The sequence below is a fragment of the Mustela putorius genome, unplaced genomic scaffold (genome assembly GCF_011764305.1).
Source record: "Mustela putorius furo isolate JIRA1106 unplaced genomic scaffold, ASM1176430v1.1 tig00000508_pilon_pilon_pilon, whole genome shotgun sequence".
NCBI classification, from domain to species: Eukaryota; Metazoa; Chordata; class Mammalia; order Carnivora; family Mustelidae; genus Mustela; species Mustela putorius.
The window spans coordinates 2,309,735-2,333,884 of NW_025421402.1; the positions used below are offsets into that span (position 1 = coordinate 2,309,735).

The 24,150-nt window shown below is 49.8% G+C and overlaps 1 protein-coding gene across 11 annotated transcripts in view; it reads left to right on the forward strand.

Annotated features, from left to right (window-relative positions):
- Window positions 1–24,150, forward strand: part of NAV1 (neuron navigator 1) — a 255,114-nt gene that overhangs the window by 168,212 nt on the left and 62,752 nt on the right. The window contains exon 1 of one of the 11 annotated variants that reach the window (XM_004756285.3): window positions 7,403–8,035. The exons of the other annotated variants lie outside the window; for them this stretch is intronic. Within the exon in view, the coding sequence (XP_004756342.1) occupies window positions 7,983–8,035 (53 nt within the window). The 5' untranslated portion in view covers window positions 7,403–7,982. Of the gene's footprint in view, window positions 1–7,402; window positions 8,036–24,150 lie in introns of those variants that run through there. 11 annotated transcript variants of the gene reach the window in all.

Consider the following 24,150-nt stretch of genomic DNA (forward strand, 5'->3'; position numbering starts at 1 on the left):
GAATACAAGTCCTTGTTGACTCTGGCTCAAAGGCTGAACTGTCCCAGGATGTCCGCAAGGGGCCCGCTCTGGCCTCTGGGCTATCAAATGTCTCTGGCCAGCCAGCAAAAGACCATTCACTGCAGCTAAAAAAGGCCAGCAGGCCAGGCAGTCAGACTTACCCCACTGAGCTTGCATGGGGGTGCCCTAAAGAGTCTACGGGCCTAGATTGTTCTTGCCTGTGTGTTAGGGCAGCGATGGGACAGGCGCAGGCAGATGTAGAAAAGTCTGGATTTTGAAAAACTGGCAGAAGGAAAGAGTCAGGCCCAGAGAGACCCAAGGCACGTAGCTCCAGAAGAGACAGCTCGACATTCACTGATTATGCAAGGCAGCGTCATGGGGAGACAAGGTAGGAAAGGCTGATGCTGGGACACATGCCATGGATCGACAGAGCCAGCGTGGCCGTGATGTGCACACCAAGGAGGGGGATGAGAGAGAGACACTTGTGTGAGACCCGTCCGAACACGTGTGTGAGGCGGCTGGGTACAAAGAGGCTGTGTGTGCACGAATGCTCGTGGCAGGGGGCGGGGGACGTGAGGCTGCCGATGGGCAGGGGCATTCAGCAGTCATAGGCACAGAGGGTGTCTGGAAGGTGGAAGCACTCTTCAGAAAGGAGTGAGTGACCGTGCACTCAGCCTGGGGGCCTGACTCAAGCAGGGCAAGCCATTCTCGCCAGCCTGCCCTTCTGCTCCCTTTGTCCAACTGGTATTTAAAGGGGTCTGTCCCGTGCTCTGTCCCTTCTTTCTTGGGGAGGGGGGCATCTGCAGCCTGGAAGACAGGGACACATCTCCAGCCTCGATCCTGCCTCTTTCCCTGACTGCACACTCTCTTCCAGCTCCTTTCCTGGCCCGCTTCTCCTTGGTCACCTTTCTCAGTGTCTCAGCCATCCTTCACTTCAGTGTCTGGTTTCCATCTCGGCTCCTGTGGGTTTGATGACAAGGAGCCATTCAGGAGTGACACTGTCTACATGTACCCGGCCATGTGGCCAGGCTCGCGGCTGGGCTTGGGTGGTAGGACTTGTCGCGGTAGGGACTTCTGGGGCTGCTGACATTCTGCCGAGTGTTAATAGAAGAGGAGGGACAGGGCTTATCGTCTGCCTGTCACCATCCCTTCCTGAGCCAGCTGCCCCATGCCCTTGCTGGAGTGAACTTTCCACAGAGGATCCCTGTTTTCTGGAGGTAGCAGGAGCAAAAAGCTCCTTGCATGAGGCTCCAGCGAAGAGATCCTGCCCTTCCCGGCTCTGAGTAGGTGCCCCTGATGTGTGGGAGGCAGTGGCTATATGGTCTCTTATGTCTCTGCTGGTCCCCGTGGTGAGTTTTCTGTTCTTTGGAGGCAGGTTGGCAGCATTGATAGAACATTCTAGAGTCCAGATGACCTGGGTTGAATTCTCATGTTTGCCACTCACCACCTGCATGACCTTAAATAAGTTACTTAGCTTCTTCATGGTTTATCTCATTGTCTGAAAGGTGATAATACCCACTTGGTGATATTTACTCATACATTTAATAAATATCAGTAGAGCACCTACTGTATAAGATATTAGGGGATACAGCAAGAGGACAAAAATAGACACTATTCTTGAACTCAAGATCAAAAAAGAGATGACAAACAAATAAATACCTAGTAGATTATGTGGCACTGTGTGCCATGAGGAAAATAAAGCAGGGTAAGGCCGAGAGTGACAGGGAGGGGGCTGTTTGAGCTCTGCTGGTCAGGGAAGGCTTTTCTGGCACACTATGCAGAGAAGAGCATGTGCAAAGGCCCTGAGGCAAGGATGGGCATGTGTTCAAGGAACAGCAAGGAGGTCAATGTGGCTGATGCACAAGGGAGAGAGTAATCAAAAAATGAGATCAGGAGGCAGCCAGGGGCCAAGTAATAAAGGGTCTTACACATCAGGGTCAGGACTTTAGCTTTTCTTCTAGCCAAACCAGGAAGGTTTCAGGGAGAAGAACGGTGAGGTCTGACATGTTTGGTGAAGGGTCTGCCAGGCTACTATGAGGAGCATGGCCACAGGGACACCAGGGAGAACCTAGAAGCCTGGAAAGGAAAGTACTATAATAATGCAGGCAAGAGAAAGTGATGGCTCAGACCAGGGTGGGAGGTGGTGGCTGGGGACATGGCGAGCAGGGCTTTGAGGATAAAAGGGATGACACATTTACAATGTCTTCTCAAATCATACGAGATTTTATTCCTATTTCTCTCCAGAGATTAGAGCTCCACTTCAGTAATGGAGAACCTGGGACAGTGGGCGCTGTGGTTGTTCTGAAGTCATGTGGGCGCGCGTAAACACACACACATGCACGCATCTGCCCGGGGAGGCTGGCTGAGGGTCCACCGGGTCCTACTGGACCTGTCCCCCATACCTCCATCGTCCTCTCCGTCCTGTGTTCTCAGAAGCAGACAGAGCCTCTGAGGTTTGGGATGATGGCAGGAGGATATCAAGCAGGACTGCTGCAACAGTAGCTCACTATGTGAGATCTGGTGGCGGGTGCTTCCTCTCTGCTGCCTGTCCCAGCTGTGGGGTGGTGAGAAAGGCAGGTATCCTCAGAGGTCATATAAATATTTGCGGAACAGTAACATGGCTGGGCGCAGGACCCTTTCCTCTGGTTGGCTCGTTTGCTGCTCCAAAGAATTCTCAGCTGGGATCAGTGCTGGACTTTGGGACACTCTGCTGTCCGTCTAGTGACTCCCGTGCCCCTGATCCAAACTCTCTCCCACCTACCCTCAGAACCTTTCCATCTGAGCCTCAGGCTGGCACTGGGGAGGCAGTTGGTAAGACGGGGGAGTGCTGACCACTAGAAAGAACACTGTACTGGGAACCAGGAAGCCCAGGTGCTGTGGGAAGACCTTGAGGATTCACTTGCCCATTCTGAGCCCTGGACTTGAACCAGAGGAGCTGTACATAATTTTTCGACTCTGACATTCTGGATTATGTGACCAGGTGAAGCGGATCTGTTCCAGTGTAGCTCACATATCCTCCAGGAAGGGTCTGGAAGTTGGTGAGGGAAGGTCCAGCCTTAGTAGGTCAAGAGCAGAGAGAAGCTCACCAGGAGCTCTTAAAAACTCGGGCCTCCCTGAGAAGACAAGAAATCCATTGGAGAAAATTCCATTTCTAATAGAGAATGATCCCTAGCCTGGGACGAATGTCATCATGGCTTTCCTAACCTGGGGCCAAACTACTTGAGACCACTCTCTTTTTTTTTTAAAGATTTTATTTATTTATTTGACAGACAGAAATCACAAGTAGGCAGAGAGGCAGACAGAGAGAGAGGGGGAAGCAGGCTCTCCACTGAGCAGAGAGCCCTATGCGGGGCTTGATCCCAGGACCCTGAGATCATGACCTGAGCTGAAAGCAGAGGCTTTAACCCACTGAGCCACCCAGGCGTCCCGAGACCACTCTCTTAACCTTTGATGCTCTAAAGCAACTATAGTAACACCTGCCTCGGGCTAGAACATTTGGTTGTTCAGAAATAAAATCAGAATTGTGGAAGTGTTACCACTGAAGCTGGGAATGATTTTTATAGGTGGTTCTGTCGAGGTGCTGACAGATGGTTTCTCTAGGAGTCACCAGGGTCCTTGGGGGATCTGGGAGTAGGTTCAAAAAACTGGAGCTAGGGACGCCTGGGTGGCTCAGTTGGTTGGACGACTGCCTTCGCCTCAGGTCATGATCCTGGAGTCCCAGGATCGAGTCCCACATCGGGCTCCCAGCTCCATAGGGAGTCTGCTTCTCTCTCTGACCTTCTCCTCGCTCATGCTCTCTCTCACTGTCTCTCTCTCAAATAAATAAAATCTTTAAAAAAAAAAAAATAGCTGGAGCTAAAGGAGCGAGCAGGTCATTCTCCATGGAGAGTATAGGGATCCCACCTCAGTGTGGCCCCAGGGTTAACTCACCAGGGTCCTCACCCAAGTCCTTTCCCCTGTCCCTGCATTCTGGTTTAATTCTTCCTCATTCCTATCACCTCTCTGGACATGGTAAAATGCTCTTTGTTCTGCCTCTGCCAGGATGCTGCCAGCCCAGCCTGGCCAGGACGTGGAGGGGTCTCAGGGCTCAGCTTGCCCCTATAGATCCCAAGGGAACGTCTCTGACTGGCCCAGTCTTCTGGAGGGGCAGGGCCTTTTCCAGCAAAGGAAGTAAATAGCTTCATTGTTGATGGGAAATTGGGGAAGTGAGGGTAGGTCAAGGGACAGAGTGGTGGATGCTTACCCTGGGACCCTAGTCTTCTCAAGGGTCTCACTTCTGGGGCTCACCAGAGAATCAGTGTGTAGTCAGGCCCAACAGGGGACACTGGAACCCAGAGACCTCCAGGCAGGTGACACTGGAACTTGGACCACAGGGACCTTCTGGCAAGTCTTTCTCTTTTTTTGTACCTCACCCTCACCAGCCCCATTAACCTCTGAGATTATGGTCAAGGCCACAACCAGAGCCTCCCACTAACTGTCTCTGGATGTTCCTGTTGGAGATAGAACGTTGGTCTGGAGGACCTTGGGCCTGAGCCAGGGTGACTCCAGAGATCCTTTGAGGTGTGAGTGGAGGCGGTGGAGGGCTTGTGGGGAGGGTATCACCCCTCTGAGGAATCTGGGTAAAAGACCTCATGTGCATTAACCTGGACTCTGCCCTCTGCATAAAACATTTCCTAGCCTTTCCATGCCTCAGTTTCCCCCTTGTAAAGAGGCACTCTGATGGCGCTGGCACGGGAGACCAATGAGATCATGGGTCCCAAGGGCTCTTTGAAGAGAAGCCAGAGTTGCACAGAGAAGGCCTATCTAAGATAGATGGGCCTTTTTCCTCTTTCCCTCTTTGGCTGGGTTTTCATTCTGGAAAAGTGCCTGACTCCCAGCTCCCTATCAGCAGGTGTCTTCCCCTCCACCACATGCCTCAGCTGTTCCCTCACTCCTGCCCCAGGCTACAACTGTGCAGCCTGGGACCTGGGAAGAAGAGCTCAGAGTCACCCCCTGCATGCCCCCACCCCCACCATTGCAGTCAAGGCAATGAGGCCACCACACACACACACACACACACACACACACCCAGCTCTGCCACACCCCCATGATGGGCAGGGTCAGGGCCTCTTCAAGCGCCTGAGCCGGGTCTGCTGACAGGGGAGGTTGTGTTTTACTGTCTTCACAGAAGCCCCCAGACAGCACTTCTCTTCAGTGATGCTGTCCAATTACCCAAAGTGCTTTGACCTGTTGGCTGAAAATAGCAGGTGCTAATTTGCATGCTATTTCTTAAAGTCTCTGGGCCCCTGCTCCTTCCCCTATAAAAGCCCCTGGAACCGCCCCCAAGCAGAAGGGTAAGTAGAACCCACCTTACAACCCTACAATCCACCTTCCTCATCCACAAGGAAAGAGGAACATGTAGAGAGAAACCTCAGTTCCTACTGGGTTTTAGCAGTTCAAGAATCAGACCCCAGGAGGAGGGGGTTTAGAGATCCTCTAGCCCAGAATGCCCTTGGGTGGGGGTAGGAGGACAAGGAGAAAACTCAGGAGCTGAGAGCTCCTCTTCTGTGCCCAGCTGTGAGTTGGTTTTTTTACGCCTGCTCCTATCCCTAATCCCTGCTGTTGGTGGGGGTTGGAGGTTGGGGGTGTGGGGGTGTTGCCGTGCAGGCAGAGGGGGAGGGCCAGAGGGAGGATGGGCAGGCTACCTTGTGTGAAGAAGAGGGATAGGGCCACATGGGCTCTGCAAGGCTATGAAGGAATGTTCTGGGAGAGCTCAGTCCCTGCTCCAAAGATGCCTGCCCCTCCAAATAAAGCCACTGTGCCTCACCTCTGTTGGTCTCCCCTCCCTCCAGGCTCTGCAAAGGAGGAAACCTTATGGAAAATGCACAGCTAGATCTGGGGGAAAACATCCCCTGCTGGTGACATTCCTCTGGCTCAGACAAAGTCATTTTACTCAGGATGCTGGCTGAGGCTAAAGAGAATCCCTTATGGTGTGTGTCACCATAAGCTGTTCCCCAGATGACCCAGGCCAGCCCCAACACAGCTGCCCAGGCAGACTCTCCTGAGAAAACTGATTACGCTCACCCTCCAGTTGGGGTGGCGGTGAGGATGGCCTGGCTGTGGACATGACCAGGACAGAAGAACCAGGATAGGGGTTTGGTCTGGGGCCCGAGATGGGTGAAAACACTGGAGAAAACCACCTGCCTTGCTCTGATTCCCCTCAAAGGTGGTCTGCCTGGGATCTGGTGCACCTTTCCTAAGTCCTACCACTGAAACCACCCAGCACTGAGTAAAGGGAATAAAAATCAACTCCCCGCCCCATGCTGGGATCACGCAGCTCTTTACTCCCCTTTGATCTCCAAGCATATTTAGAAAACTTGACCACAGCTTTTTCTGCAACCTCAGAAGTAGACCCCTCTCAACTCAGTGCTGGGGATCCCTCTGAAGGGAACTCCAAGACATAGTTCCCCCATTTAGAGATGCAGCCCCAAGTCAGTGGCCCTGGGCAATCAGAGGACCAGAGCCAGATGGGCTTTTAGGGAAAAGGGCCATCCCTAGCACTCAAAGCATGGCCAGACCTCCTTAAAGGCTGGAGAGCAGGAAGGAGCTCAGGAGTGTGAATCTCCTGTGCTTTAACTTTTGCAAAAACCCATCCCAGAAAGCTCAGGGTGCTGGGGTGACAGGCCTAGGAGAACCCAGAGGGTCTCTGTGTGCAGCTGGATCGCCCCCAAGCTTCCCAGCATCAGCGGCACACTGACCTCTTAGGTATGTACTGGGGGCGGGGGGAGGGGGTGCATTTTAAAAAGATCACTGCTGTTGATTTCATTGCTTCAAGAAATGGCAGATAGCATCTGTCCGTTTCTAAAACATGGTCTCCCCGGTTTGCCCAGATCACAGTGAGATGGGGACCCAACCTTACACAGTTAGCCCCCTCCAGGAGCAAGGAGAGAACCCCCAGGAAGCAGTGAGGAGGGCATCTGTGCAGCTCCCGGTCTCTGCTGGGGAGAGTTAGGAGCTCAGGAAGACCCTAAGGGAGCTCAGTGGAAGGGGGTGCTGCTACTGGATCCCACTTGTTCTTCTTTACAACTAAAATCCTCCCTCTTTGAGATCGTTTTCTTCTTAGTCAGCTAAAAATGCCTCCTGGATGAAAGCACAGATCCTTGCAAGGTGTGAACGATTCCTCTCCCTGGCAGTCTTCCCCCAACACGCACACCTTTCACCATATCTATTTCCCTAAGTTGGAAAAACAGCCCTCCACCCCCGCCCCCCAGGTTTTCGCCACTACTGGAGGGCATACCTTCCTAGTCTCCCCTCCCCACCCCAGGTCTCTGAGCCAAGGCCCTGGTAATTTGTGCCCGTGGTCTGACCTTCCTCCCCCACCACGCTCTCCTTTTAGGTGATGTACCTATCCCCTGCTCTTATTCTGACTAATTTTTTAGAGCCCGGACAGGGGGCCAGGAGGGGGTCTGGAAAGAAGCCCCGCCCGGGGAAGGTTCAACCCAGGCCTCCCGGACCCGTGCCCACCGGTATACACCGGTTCGTTCCCTGGCTCGCTGCCCACACCCCCTTCTGCTCCTGTAGCGCGAGTAAGGGCGCCCAAGGGACCGCAGCCGGCAGCACGGGAGTTAATTCCGGAGCAGCCCAGGTGGAGGTCGAGGCCCCCAGCCCGCTTCTGCACCTCCCGGGCTTCTGAGGCCACCGGAAGGCAGAGGCTGCGGTGGCTCTTTGTCTACCTGCTCTGGGCGTTAAAGAGCCCGCTCGCAGCCTGCATCTGCGGGGCTCGGGACAGAAGTCAGCGGCGGCGAAATGGGGCTCTGTCGCTTTAAGTACAGCTGGAGCCGTAAGTGCGAGCCCGGGCGGTGGGGAGAAGAGGGAGCGGAGGGCCGGCGAGCAGTCGGCGTCTGGCCCTCCGCGTGGCCCGGGCTCAGACCTCTTCGGGTGTCCGCGGTGCCGGGGAGGGCGCTGGGTGCCCACCCGGCGAATGGCCGCCTGAGCCGGGGAAGATGCTTCATCTGCCCCTGCCCAGGTCGGGAAGGACGGTGAATTTCCCTCGCAGGTAAGCGCTCGGCTGCCGCAGTGCTGGGGTCGGGTTGGGAGCTCCCCAACCCCAGCCCCAGCCCCGGTCCCTGGCTACGCTACTACCGCAGCAGTGGGTGTGGGGTCTGCAGGAAGGAGGGTCTTGGCGGCCCTGCTTCTCTGATAGAGGGAGGGAGGACTTCGGGCACCGCCGGAGTCCTCTGGCTCCCGGCACTGCTCCCGGTGCCGGAGCCGGAGTCTTGGGCTTGTTGGCGTTGGGAGTTGGAGGTGGGTGTGTGGAGGGGTCTGGGGAAGGAAGCGGGAAGGCAAGGCAAGGCGCTTGGGCTCCCCAGGGACCGGGACAAAGCTGAGACAATGGCACAACTTGATTGAACTTGGATGGTTGCTGCTGCAGTGTATGGGGGGGGGGGGTTGTTCCCACTCCCAGCCTTGGTGGGGGGGTGGTGTTGAGGTTCTTAGGGACCTAGAGAGTGGAAGGGGAGAGGTCTTCAGAGGAAGGGTCTCCCTGACCCAGAAGCTCTGGGGTGTAAGGAGATAGAGGGGTGAGACCTAAGGTGGGGAGGTAGGGGTGAATTTGTGACCTCACAGCTGGTTGGTTCCCCTAAGAGTGAAGCCTGGGACTCTACTCTGGGAAGGGATGAGCAGCAGAGGAATCTGGGAGCTGCATGGTTGGGGACCACAGACCCTGGTAAGGGGAGCCGTGCATAGAGGCTCCCCACTAAGGGGAAGTGAGTATGAGCACAGCCAGACTGGGATCTTCAGAGCCGACTTGGAAACTGTACTTCCAAGAGAGGATTAGGAAATTCCAACAGCTAGAGAAAGAGAGCTGATGCTTTCTGGTTTTTCTGGGAGCTTCCCACCCCAATATACACACTCCCTCCCCTCAGCCTCCCTTTGACTTGGCTGGCTGAAGGAAGTTGGAGGTTAGGCCTGATGCTGAGACCACCCCCACCCCCAAACCTCCTCAGGGCTCTCAACCCCAAGAGCCCAGCCTTGCATCCTGGAACATTCTCTGCTTCCCCATGGTTCCTTGGGGAGAGCCCCCACATACATGCAGGCCTAGGGTAATAGCAACAGAACCAGGCAAGCCCTGACAAGGGAGAGGCTTCTGCAGCACTGGGTGCCCTTGGAGGCCAGAGTCCTGCTGGCCCCCAGCTTCTTGTCCCCTACCACAGTGGGACAGTCTGCAGCCCCTCTGGGATGGGACTTGGGACCCTCGGACTGACTTTGCTAAGGTGACTAGTGGGATTTATCTTTAAGGGGAACCAGTTTTGAACAAAGAATCAATCTAGGTAGGGACCTCTGGGGATTCTTTTTTCCTGGTGAGATCCGGGGGTGAGTCCTGAGTCTCTGGGCCCTGGGAAAGTAGAAGGAAGGGGCTGTCCCTGACCTTGTTCTCCACTTTCATCACCACCACCCCAGTTCAGAACCTACTTGAGATCCACAGGGAGTGCCCATGCAGGAGTATAAAGGTCACTGAACCCAGATTTGCACTGGTTCTACACTCCTTCATCACTGGAAGACATGAAAATCCTTTAGTTGGTTCCTTTTTTTGAGCCCATCACTCCTTCCTTCCTGCACATGGCCTTTTCTAGGTTATGCCGTCATTTCTTCTGAATGGCTCATTTCCCTGCCCCCTTGCACTGCTCCACCCCTTCCCACCCCACCCTGGGAACCCTAGGCTTTGTAGACAATGAGCTTAGTGCCTATCCTGGGGCTATAGTTAAGGACTATAGTTAAGGCCTAGCTCCTTACCAGAAACAGACTTCTGGGCAGGTGTGCCAGGGTGGGGAGCAGTCTGCCACAGCCCAGGGAGTGGAGCCCGTCCCATTACACACACTCAGCCCGCTGGCCTGCTAGGGTGGGTGGGGCGAGGTTGGGCTGCAGTTTCCTTTCCACCCAAGCCCTAGTCTTTCAGGCTAATTGTCCTTGGCAGGCAAGGAGAAAGCGGATTTTATAAAGTGGAGGTCAGTCCTCAAATCACCAGGGTTCAGATATAAAATTTAACTACCGTAGCTGCAATCCACAGAGGGAGAGCTTGACCCAAGCCTTTGCCCTGGAGACAGCTCGAAACCTTCCCTGTAAATGATACTTGATTAGGGCCAACAGGGATCAAAGAGATGCTTGCCCTTCAGGTGTAGGTTCCCCTTAAGCTCCAAAGGAGGCAGCTTGGAAGGGATGTGAAGTATTGGGGTGAATGGCTTAATTGGCCCACAATATCTCCATACCCAGGTTTTGATGAGTTGAGCTGTGATGAGCCACTAGCCGCTCCACTTGCCTCGGAGCAGATGCCTGGCATTACTGCATCTGTCATGGCAGATTGTCTCCATGAGCGCCGTTCTGCCCATCTCTCCTGGTGACCCCTCTCTTTCCTGTTCCAGAAATCACCATCCTTCAGATTCTTCTAAGCAGGAAATCCAGGGTGCAGGCATTGATCCCATTCAACATTCCTAGATTCCCTCCTAGAAGGGGCCCTTAGCTAAAGCCTGGGGACTAGTGGGAACAAGATCCACTCACAGCACTTGCCTCACTCAACCCACAGAGACCCCCTGGGGCATGGGACTTCAGCTTGGCACAAACCCAGCCTCTGCGAGAAGACAGAATGCCGAGGGACAGCAGAGCCAACGAGCTGCTTCTTGTTAGCGGATTTTATGGGGCTAGGCACGCACTGATGCAGGCAAACCACACTTGCTGGCTTAACCTCTTCCTGCAAAGCCCCTGCGCTCTGCTTGAGAGGCAGGGAGGAGAGAGTTACCAAGCGGCAAGTGTTACAGTAAGGAAGACTTCATGGGCTGTGTCCAGCATCTGAGCCAATCACTTTCCCCCATCATAGGATGCTCTAAAACACGATCTATGTTCAGCGCTTAATCAACATTCCCTTCTTGCAGCCCTACAGCAAACTATACGAGGTATAGTTTATCATCATCCCATTTCACAAATGAAGAAACTGAGGCACAGGGAGGTTAAGTAATCACATCCAAGATCACAGTGGTGGGATTTGTTCTCACCCCTAGATCTGTCTGACTCTGAAGCCAACCCCTGAAGCACTTGTCCAAGGAGCTCATTCTCACTGACACTGATCCAGGCCCAGGGACTGCCAGATGCTGCAGATGCACAAGTTGAAGGTGTTCAAGGCTTCCACACGGTCTGCAGTCGGCAGGAAGTCTAGTGGGAGTGAGGTGGGAAGAGCATTGGACTTGGGGAGTCTGCGGACCCGATTCGGGACTAGGGCTCCATCACAGTTAGCCTTATGACCTTACGGAGGTTGCGTAGCCTCCAGCCTCCATTTCCTTCTCCATGAAATGTGTCTGATTCCTGACCATTCTACCCGCTGGGACATAGTCATGACTGTGAGCTGATGGGAAGGGCAAAGTGCTTACAACACGTGAGCACCTAGAAGTGATATTTATTAGTTGAGGTGCCTTGCAGGCACTAGAGGTCCCTCCTAGATTCTTCAAGATTGCTTTTTCCCTTCAATTTTTTCCCTTCCGTTTTGCTAGGACCCTCATGAGGGTGCCAGTCAAATAATAGACTAAATAACTTCCTGGCTGTGAATATATTTTTGATTTTTTTTTTCTCCAATTCTCAATTACTCATCCTTAGATTTCTATTCAGTCCAAATTCTATGCTAACTAGGAGGCCATATTTGTATATCCTATTTTAATGTCAATTTACATAAAAATCGCCCCTTCAAAAAATGTCATCGTTTAAAAAAAAAAAAGCCTTGTTTCATGAGCCTCTACTATGTGATACTTTTGTGCCAGTCATTATGCTGGGTGCTGGAGACACTGAGCTGACCCTTTACGGAGCTAACGTTTATTCATTTATTCAACAAACTGTAGCAAGCCACGGGCAGAGGCCAAGCCCAGTGCTGGGAACCGGGAGGTCAGTAGTGATCAGTAAGACAGACATAAAAGTGTCTGCCCTCAGGAGGCTTATCGTCTTTCAGTGAACACAGATAAATAAAAGTCATTGAGCACATACATATGTTATTGGAGGGGGAATAATGCAGGAGAATGCAGGCTGATGGAGGAAACAGGGTACCCATCCCTGTGACGCCAGATGGAATGTGTAGGAAGCAGAAGTAAGCAGGGAGGGGCCGTCCTTAGAGAGGTTAGGGAGGACTTGCCGGGGGGGGGGGGGGGGGGGGGGGGGGGGGGGGGGGGGGGGGGGGGGGGGGAAGATGCATTTCCATTGGGCGTGAGAGCAAAAATGTGCATTTTCCAGTGGAACCAGAGCTCATTTGAGGAGAAAGGGAGTTTTCCTTAGTTGAGAAACCATATGTCATCTTCCAGTTTCATTGCCTAGACCCACCATCGCTGTGGCTTCGTTGATCACAGACACTCCTTGTCTAAGACAGAACCCTGAAATACATCTGGATCAAAGCGTCCCTGCTCGACACCACCGGGAATCCTGTCAGGAAGCCTTTGATAACACCGCGGGCTTCTTTCCTCCAGAGCCTGGTCTCGGTTTTCGTCTCAGGCAAAGTTCATGGCCAGAATGATGGCCTGCCCTTGCCTTTGCCACGAAAGCAGAGTCCAGGGCTACCCATGGGCAGAACGTGTCAGATACGAAGATTCATCCTCATACTCCCTTTCTTGGGACGCTTCAGGAATTTTCTAGAAATACTAAATTCTTGGACATTATTAGACATTTAAATCTTAGAAACCCTCTCTGCCATGAAGACTCTGACAGGTCATTGGGGGAAAGAATATCAAAGCCCCTGCCCATGTGCCTGTATACCCATGCACAACACCCTGGCCCCTGTCGTCTTTCCACAGTGGAGAGGCTTGATGTCACCCGTGGACTTACAGAGGGAATGGCACATATGAGCTTCCCTCATAAACTGGTCCTCCTAGTTCCTGTATGGCTACAGGCAACATCTGAGTCGTGGGCAGGTCATTCCAAAGAGGAGAGCAGAGGGAAGTTGGGTACCTACCTACTTGCTGGGACCTGAGCTGGGGGCTTTATTTTTTCCCTTGTTTATCCCAGCAACCAGGAAGAGCCGATGGTGATATGGCCATTTTTGGGGATGTGAGCACGCTTTCAGGGAGGGAGCATGCCTGTCCCAAAGTCACAGCTAGTACGAGGTAGAGCAGAAATGCAAACACAGCTCTGGCTCGCTCTGCAGCCCATTCTGCCGTGGACTGAATGTGAGTCTGAGGAACTCAGCGCTTTCCGCAACCTTGAGAATACGTAGGCTGCTTTCTGAGATGGTTAGTTTGTACAAATGGAGAGCTGTTAATGAGGTTCTTCAACCTCCAGGGAAGCTGCTTTCCAGCTTATAGTTTTCCCCCTATTCATTTGTTACATGGTGGTATTTTTGTCTAATCATGAGTTCCTAGGGGCCAGGGACCCCTCGTCAAGTGGTGTCTATGTGGAATTTAATGACAGCACATAGCTAACAGGTTTCTATCATAAGAGCTTGATGTAACAGTCCAGACTTACGTATACCACCATTAGCCTGGGCAACATCACACTTAGAGCTCTTTAGATTGGCTCAAATCCTATCTCCTGAAATAGAACAGCTACAGAAAATAGAAGCTGATCAGCCATCCACCAGTGAGGATTTATTAATTGCCTGCTGTGTGCCAAGAATTGTGCTCCTCACTACAAAGAGAGAAAAAGACTACTTATTTCAGTCCCCATGGTATGATTAATCTGTAGCAGAGCTGAATGTTGATTTCTGACACTGGGAATAATTGGAGCTGGAAACAGGGAGCAAGCAAGTCAAAAACAAGATTTGGGCACCTGGGTGGCTCAGCAGGTTAAAGCCTCTGCCTTTGGCTCATGTCATGATCCCAGGGTCCTGGGATTGAGCCCCGAATTGGGCTCTCTGCTCAGCAGGGAGCCTGCTTCCCTTCCTCTCTCTCTGTCTGCCTCTCTGCCTACTTGTGATCTCTGTCTGTCAAATAAATAAATAAAATCTTAAAAAAAAAAAAGATTTATAACCAGGTCAAGGAGCACTGCATTAAGAGCACAGTGAGTGTGGCAGGCATGAAAAGTTCAAGTGTAGACTGCAGGGAAATCTGGAGAGGGTACTCAGGAAGGAGGAAGGTTTTCAGGTATGAAAGGAGAGGGGGAGAGGGCCCTGGGCCAGGATGAATTCTCTTGAAGAGAATTTATGAGGCCGTGGGATCAATGGGTAATATGTCGGAAAACTGGTACAGAAGGCACAGCCCACTCCATCATCTTTGATGTCCGGCTCACCCCTCATTCTTTTGGCAGCTGTCTGGTGCGTGCACTCATGCTCAGAGAGAGAGAGAGAATGTGTGTGTGTGCATGCACATGCATGAAAGTATTGCTCAGGTTTGGGACATTTTCCCATGGATTATTTTCTATTCTTCTATAAGACTATGCTCGACTACCAGGTTTTGGTCCTGATGATCTGCCAAATGTGTGATTTTAAAAATAGGTTTTTAACAGCTCTAAACAGAATAGTATTTCTGCCAGTGAGTGGAATTACGGCTCCAAGGCCCTCAGGGAAAATAAATACTTCGGAATTATTCTTGGGTGTCAGGGTTTCTGGAATTTGACCCCCCAGACACAGTGGTGGCTGAGATAACACCAGTGTTCCATGGCACAAATCTGAGACCTCGCTCCTTCACTCTCTGACACGCAGTTGGGAAGCAGCACTTCTTTGGTTAATCAGATCCTCTTGTCTGAAGAGAGCTCCCTAGTGAGATCCTTGTTTACGTTGTGGTGGATTTCCATGCTCTGGAAATGTGTGCCATTTCTTCCAATTTTTTCCTGTTAGGTATGGGTTCAGTTCCCATAATTTATACTGTTTCTCCCCATCTAGCTCTCATAAATTCCCGCCGAACATCCTTGTAATTTCCAGGCCAGGATTTGCAACCCAGTTTTCCATACCTGTTGCTACTGAGTGCTTATTCTTAGAGCCTTCTTCCAGAATCCAGAGCTCCCCACAGCAATTTCACAGGAGTGGGTCCTCTAATATATGGGGTTCAAGTTTAACAGCCTTGCAGATGCCTTTTAGGCCAGCACTGAGCTAATCCTGGGAAGGACTCACGAATCACCTTTTTTCCTGAAAAGGCGGCTCTCTGAATAGGAAAATCCATAGAGACCACTATTCTCCATCCTTATACATTTTAGAATTACCTTTGAAATCTGATGAGCAATATGTTAACTTATTAATTTTCTTCTCTTGTCCCTGTTCAATTAACAGGGTCCTCCTCCCCCGACTCTTATAAATTAAATGTGAAGGGGGAGGTATATGGAATAACACCAGTGTTCTCCTGTGGTTAATAGAAATTGTTTTCATCTCCTAGAGATGAATCTCGTATTCATTATTGGTTAAGTGTTTGTTTTTCTTCTGGAGTCCCTGTATGGAAACCTCTGGCAAAGCCAGGGGTGCAGAGGGTCGGCATGTATGGGGTGTTTAGGAAGGGATTGAGATTAAGGCTGCTCCACTTCATTTCCCTCAGTGGGGAGCTTCCACCAACCTCCACGCTGGCCTCCAACCCTTAGGGGAAAAAGGGCCACTCCAGGTCCCAGGTCCCAGAAGCCAACCATGCCTCCTGCAAGAGGGAGGAAGTCACTGCTTACTCCTGCAAAGCCTGGTTCAGGAGCTTTCCTGCTATCTGAGAAACGAACTCTTGAAATTGGCACAGAGCTGTTCATTGTGAAAGCAGCTTGGATCCCCAGCACGTCCAAAGCCCTTGGAAAAAATCTTGCTGCGCTGGGGAGGCACTGCCACCTATAGGAGACCCCCCAAGAAGTCAGGACTCCTGGGTCTGGCTCTGGGTTTCACATCACTGTCTACACTGGCAAGCTTCTTAGCCACTCATTGTCTGTCTTGTAAGATGAACTGAGACTCTCTCTAACCCGGAATGAGTCTACCAGTAAAATAATGCCATCCAAGTAAAATACTGCCGATCATTTGATGGGAGCCCAAGGATTCCGAAATAACCTGTATTTTTTATTTCAGTCCACTTCACTTCCTTATCTATTCCCCCCACCCCCACCCCCGGTCTTCACCCTTAATGAAGAAATCCAGAGGTGGAGCCAGGAGGAATATATTGAGAAGCAGGAAAGGTCCGAAGCGGAGATGTAATAGTGTCTTCCGCCTTGTGAATTTCACCCTCATCTTGTTGCAGGGCTTCCGGGCATCCCATAGAGCAGAGCCCTCTCCCGGGACTTGCTCTCCATGCCCTCCACACACCCAATATTCCTTCTGCTCTTGGCTGTGCCTGAACCCTTCTGCTCCCACCAGTCGGGCTGAACACTTACCAAGAGCTGTTTGTTCCCAAACCTGTTTACGCCAGTTGACATAGTTTCACTTGATCATGACATAAGCTGATGAAATATGAGTGTAAGAAGAAAAAAATCCTTTCTATAAAAACTACATTACTGGAGACTTGGGGGAGCTTGAAAAGGCAAGTTGTCAGTAAAACTGTTGTTGAGATAAGTGTAGGACTTAAAAGGTCCTAGAGGGAGATTATAAAAGTCTAGAAGGATTTTGCTCTCAGATTGCTCCACGTTGTGAAAACCTTAAACTGACACTGGATATAATAAAGCACTGTGGGTGTAGGGGTACAGAGGGGAGGTGGAAAAGCAGAAGTGTGTGTGGGGGGGGATCCCTGCTGGTTCTAGGACTTTGAATCTCATAGGTTGACTGGCGCCTGTCTCTAATTCTCTATAACGAGGACTTGACATGAAATGAGTGCCTAAGGAAGGTGTGGAAGGGCCTTCTCGGGAAGCCTTTAAACGTAGAAAAACCACCATCTGCCTGGATGACTTGTATGGACACGGTAACGGGGGAGGAAGGAGCTGAGATGAAACCGCTAACGGCTGGAGGGGACCTGGGAGGGGCAGGGCAAGTGGACCCTGAGCAGCTGCCGCCCTTTCAACCAGAGTAACTCTGTTATTACCTGTTTTATACACTGGGGATTTCGGGTGAAAATGTTCATAGAGAGGGTTCCTCTTAAAAAGGGGCTTTCAGGGGCGCCTGGGTGGCTCAGTGGGTTAAGCCGCTGCCTTTGGCTCAGGTCATGATCTCAGGGTCCTGGGATCGAGTCCCGCATTGGGCTTTCTGCTCAGCGGGGAGTCTGCTTCCTCCTCTCTCTCTCTGCCTGCCTCTTTGCCTACTTGTGATCTCTCTCTGTCAAATAAATAAATAAAATCTTTAAAAAAAAAAAGGGAGGGGGGCTTTCAAACTATTCGATTAGGTCATTATTGTGTCTCTCTTTCTCCAAATCTATATGAGACCAAACTGTGCTCTTCCCAGGAGAGAGTGGAGGACAAAGTTGGGTGTGTGGGGGTGTGTGTGTCTGTGTGTGCGCACGCGCGTGTGTGTTTTAAAGATTTTATTTATTTATGTGTCAGAGAGAGAGAGCACAGGTAGGCAGAGGAAGAAGCAGGCTTCCAGCTGAACAAGGAGCCCAATGTGGGACTCTATCCCAGGACCCTGGGATCCTGACCCAAGCGGAAGGCAGACACCTAACCGACTGAGCCACCCAGGCACTCCTAGAGGACAGAGTTTTTAATGCCCAAGGTATATCTTATATTCATTCATTGTCGACACCTTTGGAGCGATAATGGATGAATTTTGTATTTACTCTAAGTTAACACTTAGCTGATGCGCAGAAGGCTGGCACCTATGAGAGGTCCCCTGTTAGGGCTTTGTTCTTCCAAATGTGAGAAAGTCTGGAGGGTGAGACGGACCCGTTTTCTAAGCTGAGAAGCAGCCCTGGATCCGTCCTGCCTCAGAACAAAATGGAAGAAAGGACAGGATGTTTTTGTTCCTGTCTGTTGCCTGAAGGCACCTTTCCCAGAAACAAAACCCCGATTGATTTTGATTAACTTTCTCTTCTTTTCATTTCAGTCTTCCTTCTTCTGACTTCTTTAAGGATTATGCCAAAGCCCCAGACTGATGAGAAAGCCTCAGAGCAGAGATTTCAACTCAGTTGCCCAAGAAAAGCATGTGAATCCCCAGAGCAGTTTCCTAGCCAATCATTTCCCGTGTTCCCCAAATTGTTATTTTTTCCCTGTGATTGTTATCTTTAGATAACAAAAACTTCTCTCCCTCTCGACCCGGGGAGGTGATGTGGCAGGAGGCATTTTGAGGAAAGCAGAAGTAAAGGACACGTGAGAGATGTCAGTGGGGGAAAAGGCTCATGTGCTAAGTGTGGGCTTTGTACCCAGGCAGCACTGGAGTGTGTGTTTAATGCCACAGGAAAGACGTGAAGCACCCAGAAGTCTCCTACCGACTTTGACACTGACTTGTTCACAACCCAGGGGCAAGATTTCTAGCCTCAGTTTCTCCTTCTTGGAGAAGCACACACTGCACAGTGAGCAGGAGACCGTTTGGAGGGGATGGAACGTTGTCAGAGTGGGATGTTGCCTCGGGAAGCGTTTGCTGCGGAATTGTGGCCATCCAGGCTTGCGGGGTGTTGAAAGCAATTATCGGTTACAAAAAAATGGCCAGGTATTTATGCCTGTGAAGCACTCCAGACACTTCAATACCTGATTCTATGAAAACTGGGTAGGGCATCTGCCTTACAGAAATGTTTGGTATATTTGGCATTTGCAGGTGAGGGTTTGGGAAGTTTAAATCTCTTCAGTTCCCTGTTATTTTTTCCTCCATGTATCCTTCATCCTCCAGTGGGCAGAGTGTCCTGCCTGGGGCATAGAACGAACGGCTTTTTACCTTGCCTGAACACCTGCGTGTCGTTTTGTTTCTCTGGAATGAGATCTTTACTTCATCCACTTACTGGTGAAGAATTAAGATTCCTTTTTCTTTTCATTCTTTTTGTTCAAGGCTTTGTGCTAGGTGAGAGATGGGCTTAGTTTCACATGCATGGAAGACTTGCCCACGAAAAGGAAGGTCTTTCACAACGCATTAGCTGGGTTTTCTCTGTGATGCTGACCTCTGACCCTCAGGCACAATGTGGTATTCAGCTGTCCTGCTCTCTGAAGTGAAAAACCTTCAGAGCTCTCAACAAAGATATTTCACCGAGAGTAAGCAGGCCATGAACCCAATGACTTAAGATAAGAAGGCGGGTTAATTTTGAGATAAAGATGAAGGCAAGAGGGCTGTGAAAATGACAGTGCCCACTGAGGCCAGATGAGTAGTGGTCCTTCCCCCCCCCCCCCCGTGGTGGTGGGGGGGTGGGGCAACACCTCAACCTTTCTTAAGACTTAGATTAAAGCGACAAGGAAACTTTCCATTCAATGGGACTTTTATAATGCTGGGATTTCTTTGGACAAACCTGTCCAGTGTTCTTGGTAGAATTCATCAAAGAAGAATAGAGCATCTTAGTGGGGGGAGGAAGCTGTTCAAAATGCAGGGACCAAGGGGGCCTCTTGGGAACACTGCTTTGGAATCCTTAACAAGTACTCTCATTCTAAGGGCCTCCAGGCTATAAGCATTCATGGGCTGGTTGGCAGGAAAGAAAACTTCACCAGTAACTTGGGGGCCCAGTCATGACCTTAGACAAAGTGCTGAGAAGGTAACAGATTACCCCATTGCCCCCCTGCCCCCCCTCCACCCCACTGCTCTCTAGAAACATCAGGAAAGACTGAGACTCAGGAACAAGCCTTGCATGTTTAATTGTAAGGTTGGTCAAGGGGCAGGAGACAGAGAGGCGAGGTAGGGAAAAGTCATGGTGTGGTTTACACACACAAAAAATCGCTTCCAAGGACTGTGTTCGGAATTCTTGTCTGCCATTTGAGCAAGGACATCCAGATGTCCGTGGTGTGAGGAAACTGTTCTTTCCCTGCGTCTATCTCACCGCGGTAACTTGCAGATTTTCTTCCCCCCATGAAGCTTTATTTTTGGAGACCGCTGTAATTTACATGTTGGGACCTATTATTAACAGCTAGTTTTGTGCTGTTGTTGGAAATCTTTACATTAGGAAAGAATGTATGGGTTGCTTTGGGGGGTGGGGAGGAGAGGCTCTGATTAAAGGTTACCTTGTGTAGTATCTCAGATCTGTCCCGGGATCTGAGAATCGATTGGGAACCCACATCCCCCCAAGCAAAGAAAGTTCTCTTGGTCGATTTTAACTGTCTTCCCAAGTGAAGAGCATTCACTTAATCTAAGAAATGGCTATTTGGGGGGAGAAGGGGCATGGAAGATAATGTAAATACTTTTTTTTTTTTTAACTTAAGTGTTTTTAAAGTTGTTTCTTTAGGCACCACTGTGGTGTAAGGACTGCAGTCCGTCCTAGAAGACAGAATTGATGAGCCCCTGTAGGAGCTACGTAGCATAGCTCATAAATGGGAAAAGCAGAAGCAATTGTGCTATATTTAAATTTCAGCCCATAATTGGGTAATCGGAGAAAACCTCTCTTTTTTATTAAATTCTACCATCCAGCATTTGACCGGAAAACTTGGTGACCTCATGTTCGGTGACTGTCTGGGATTGGAGAGTGGTTAAAGTTAGTGTAAGAAGGTAGCTCTCAACGTTTTTGTTAAAGAGATTGAGGTAACAGTTTAGCGCTTCTCCAGTGATTCCTTCAGAACGACAGTGCTCAACTCAAATGCTGTGCATTTGGCATTGACCAGGATAGGCTAAGTGTTTTCCACAGAAATGACCAGGCTTCGGGTTCCCAGGGAGCTCTCTTTATGAGAAGTCCAACAATTTTACACATAAGCAGCTTCACAGCCAGTTCTCCTTACTCCTTGCATTTTTAAGCTGTTCTGGGAAAACTCTACATAGGAGGCTTTTCCAGAAATAGATTGGGGGCTACATAAAGTGTTGGCCCCTGGTGGGTAATTGTATGGGATGATTGTTGTTAACCTAGAGATGGAGTAAAAAAGATCCTGGTGTAACCTTCCCAACCATAGGAACCCAGTCTGAAGCTTTTACATACACTCTTTGCCAAAATTAGGTACATTACCAGTTGGATGGCGATGAAAGTCCAAGGAAGGAAAAAGGGAACCTGGGAACTCCCAAAAGAATAAAATTGCTTTTAAGAAAACCTTTAGTAATTGTTGTTTTCCCATCTGGCCTTCTTTCCTACCATGGACTCTGGCAGGATTCTCACCCATATCCTTAAAAACATTTTAATATGACCCCTTGGTTTGCTCCTTCAACATGGTTTTTATTGAGAATCTACTCTGTGCCAGACCCCACCATTCAACTCCTCTCACGCTGTAGAGGAAGACACTTTGCTGTCATCTATGCTAGGGACAAAACTCCCAGGAAAATGGGTAGAATGAGAACACCGGTCAGTCAAGGGCCACTTACAATGAAAGACCAACGTTTAAAGGGTTGGCAGAGGAAGAAAGAGTCTGGATAAGGGGGTACAAGAAGAGAGTTTCTTTGCCAAAATTAGGTACATTACCAGTTGGATGGCGATGAAAGTCCAAGGAAGGAAAAAGGGAACCTGGGAACTCCCAAAAGAATAAAATTGCTTTTAAGAAAACCTTTAGTAATTGTTGTTTTCCCATCTGGCCTTCTTTCCTACCATGGACTCTGGCAGGATTCTCACCCATATCCTTAAAAACATTTTAATATGACCCCTTGGTTTGCTCCTTCAACATGGTTTTTATTGAGAATCTACTCTGTGCCAGACCCCACCATTCAACTCCTCTCACGCTGTAGAGGAAGACACTTTGCTGTCATCTATGCTAGGGACAAAACTCCCAGGAAAATGGGTAGAATGAGAACACCGGTCAGTCAAGGGCCACTTACAATGAAAGACCAACGTTTAAAGGGTTGGCAGAGGAAGAAAGAGTCTGGATAAGGGGGTACAAGAAGAGAGTGCTGCTGTTGAGGCAGATAAAGGGAAGAATTTCAAGGAGTGACTAACATTGGGAAATACCACTGAGAGGCAGGAAAAACAAGACTAAAAATTCTTTTTTAAAAAAGATTTATTTATTTATTTGACACACAGAGAGAGAGAGAGAGATCACAAGTAGACAGAGAGGCAGGCAGAGGGAGAGGGAGAAGCAGGCTTTCCACCGAGTGGGGAGCCCAATGTGGGGCTCGATCCCAGGACCCTGGGATCATGACCCGAGCTGAAGGCAGAGGCTCAACCCACTGAGCCACCCAGGCGCCCCTAAGTCGATTGGGTTTAGGAACGTAGAGAGCCCTGGTATCCCTGACGGGAGAGATCTTAGTGAAGCAGCGGAGATGCGGTCCAGTTGCCAGTGAGTGGAGGAAGAAGCGTCAGGTAAGGCGGGGATGATGAGTGTAGGTAGGACAGCGGTAGCCTGCAAATACACGTTCTCCCTGTGTGTTTCCTGAGCAAGCAAGCACCCGAGAGAACCTTCTCCTGCTGGATCTGCTTTTACCTTTTCAATCCCATTACCTGTGCTAGAATTTGTTGTGTTACTTGGACCACAGGATACAATTTTATTTTGTCCTGTTACATCCACTTCCAGTGTTGATGCTGATTCTCCGACAGCAGCTGGGCATCCTGCGGTCCGTCGGGATTCTGACACTCTCTGCCTGGGGAGACATCAGATCCCACAGGTGGAGGGCTCAGTTTTGAGAGACTGCCCCCCCCCCCCACACACACACACTTCAGATGCCAGTTGCAAGTCCAGTGTTCACCGGCCTTCTGACCTCCTGGCTATCAACCCGAGCTGCCCTCCCAAAACCCTTCCTTGGCTTGGATTAATGGGCTCAAGTAGGTCACAGAATTCAGAAAAACATTTACTTGCTTGAGTACCAGTTTAGTATAAAAGGGTACAACTCAGGAACAGCCAGAGGGAAGAGACACATAGGACAAGGTATGAGGGAAGGAGCGTGGAGCTTCTCTGCTCTCTGAGTGGGCTGCCCTAGCATCTTGCTGTGTTTGTCAACCCCGGACGCTCTCCAAACACTGTTCTTTTTGGGGTTTTTATGGAGGCTTCATCAAGTAGGCCTGATTGATTAAATCATCGACCTTTGCCAACGGATTCAGCCTACAGGGACTGGAAGTTCCTGCCTTCTAATCATGTGGTTGGTTCCCCTGGCCACAAGCCACCATCCTTAGCTGGGATCCAAAAGTCATCACACTGACATAAGTAAAGACACCTGTATTGCTTTCAGCGCTTAAGAAATTCCTAGGATTTGGGGAGCTCTGTGCCAGAAACAGGGACAAAAACCAAATATATATATTTCTTACTAGGCATCACAATATCATGGACTTGGCCACTGTTTTAGATGGGGAGATAATTCATTTTATTCAACGTGTAGAGTTGGCTCTCAAAATTAGTGATATAACAAGTATTTCATATGGTGTCATTTTACCAAAAGGTTGAAGAAACTATAGTTTCAAGGATAATGTGAACAAAATGCAATCAGGAACAGAGGAATAACATTAGGTACTTAAAGATAAAACTTTTTTGAAAAACTAATGCCTTTAGACATCAGTAATAAGAATTCAAAGTAAAGACAACTATAACTTAGTACCTTGCTTACATATTGCCTAGTTGCCTTTTTTTTTTAAAGTATGCTCCATTTCCAGCATGGAGCCTAATGCAGGGCTTAAACTTACAACCCTGAGATCAAGAGTTGGCGGCTTAACCATGCCCAGCTGACATTTTGCACATAACATGCTTCAGTTGTTTTCAGCAATACTAGAAAGAAGTGACGTACACACAGGAAAACAAAAACAAAAAACCTTACCCTAGTAAAATGAAGATTCAATCTTTTGCATAAAAACATTTAAAAAAACTCAAGATGGAAGAAGGATATACTTATTTTTTAGCTTGACTTAGTTTTAATTTTTTTTTTTTTAATTTGACAGACAGGTAGAACACAAGCAGGCAGAGAGGCAGGCAGAGAGAGAGAAACAGGCTCTCCGCTGAGCAGGGAAGCCAACACAGGACTGGATCCCAGGACCCCGATCAGAGCCGAAGGCAGCCGCCTAACCAACTGAGCCACCCAGGTGTCCCTCATCATTATTTTTTAAGGGACAGTAATGATTGGCTATCAGTTGTGGTTTCTATGATCAAATGCAGGCTCAGCAATTATTTGAATTCTTAGTTTGATTTTCTTCAGAGGCTGTAACAAGAGTCATGGTGGTGTGCATGGTGAGATTTGGCAACTAATGTACTAGACCTGTGGGTTCCTCTGTGTGAGGGAAGTACTTGAAAGGTGAAATCATTAAAGGGAGCTCACTCCTGATGCCTGAAATGGGGAAGAATCTCCTAGAAGGAAAGTTTCAGGGAGTTTTG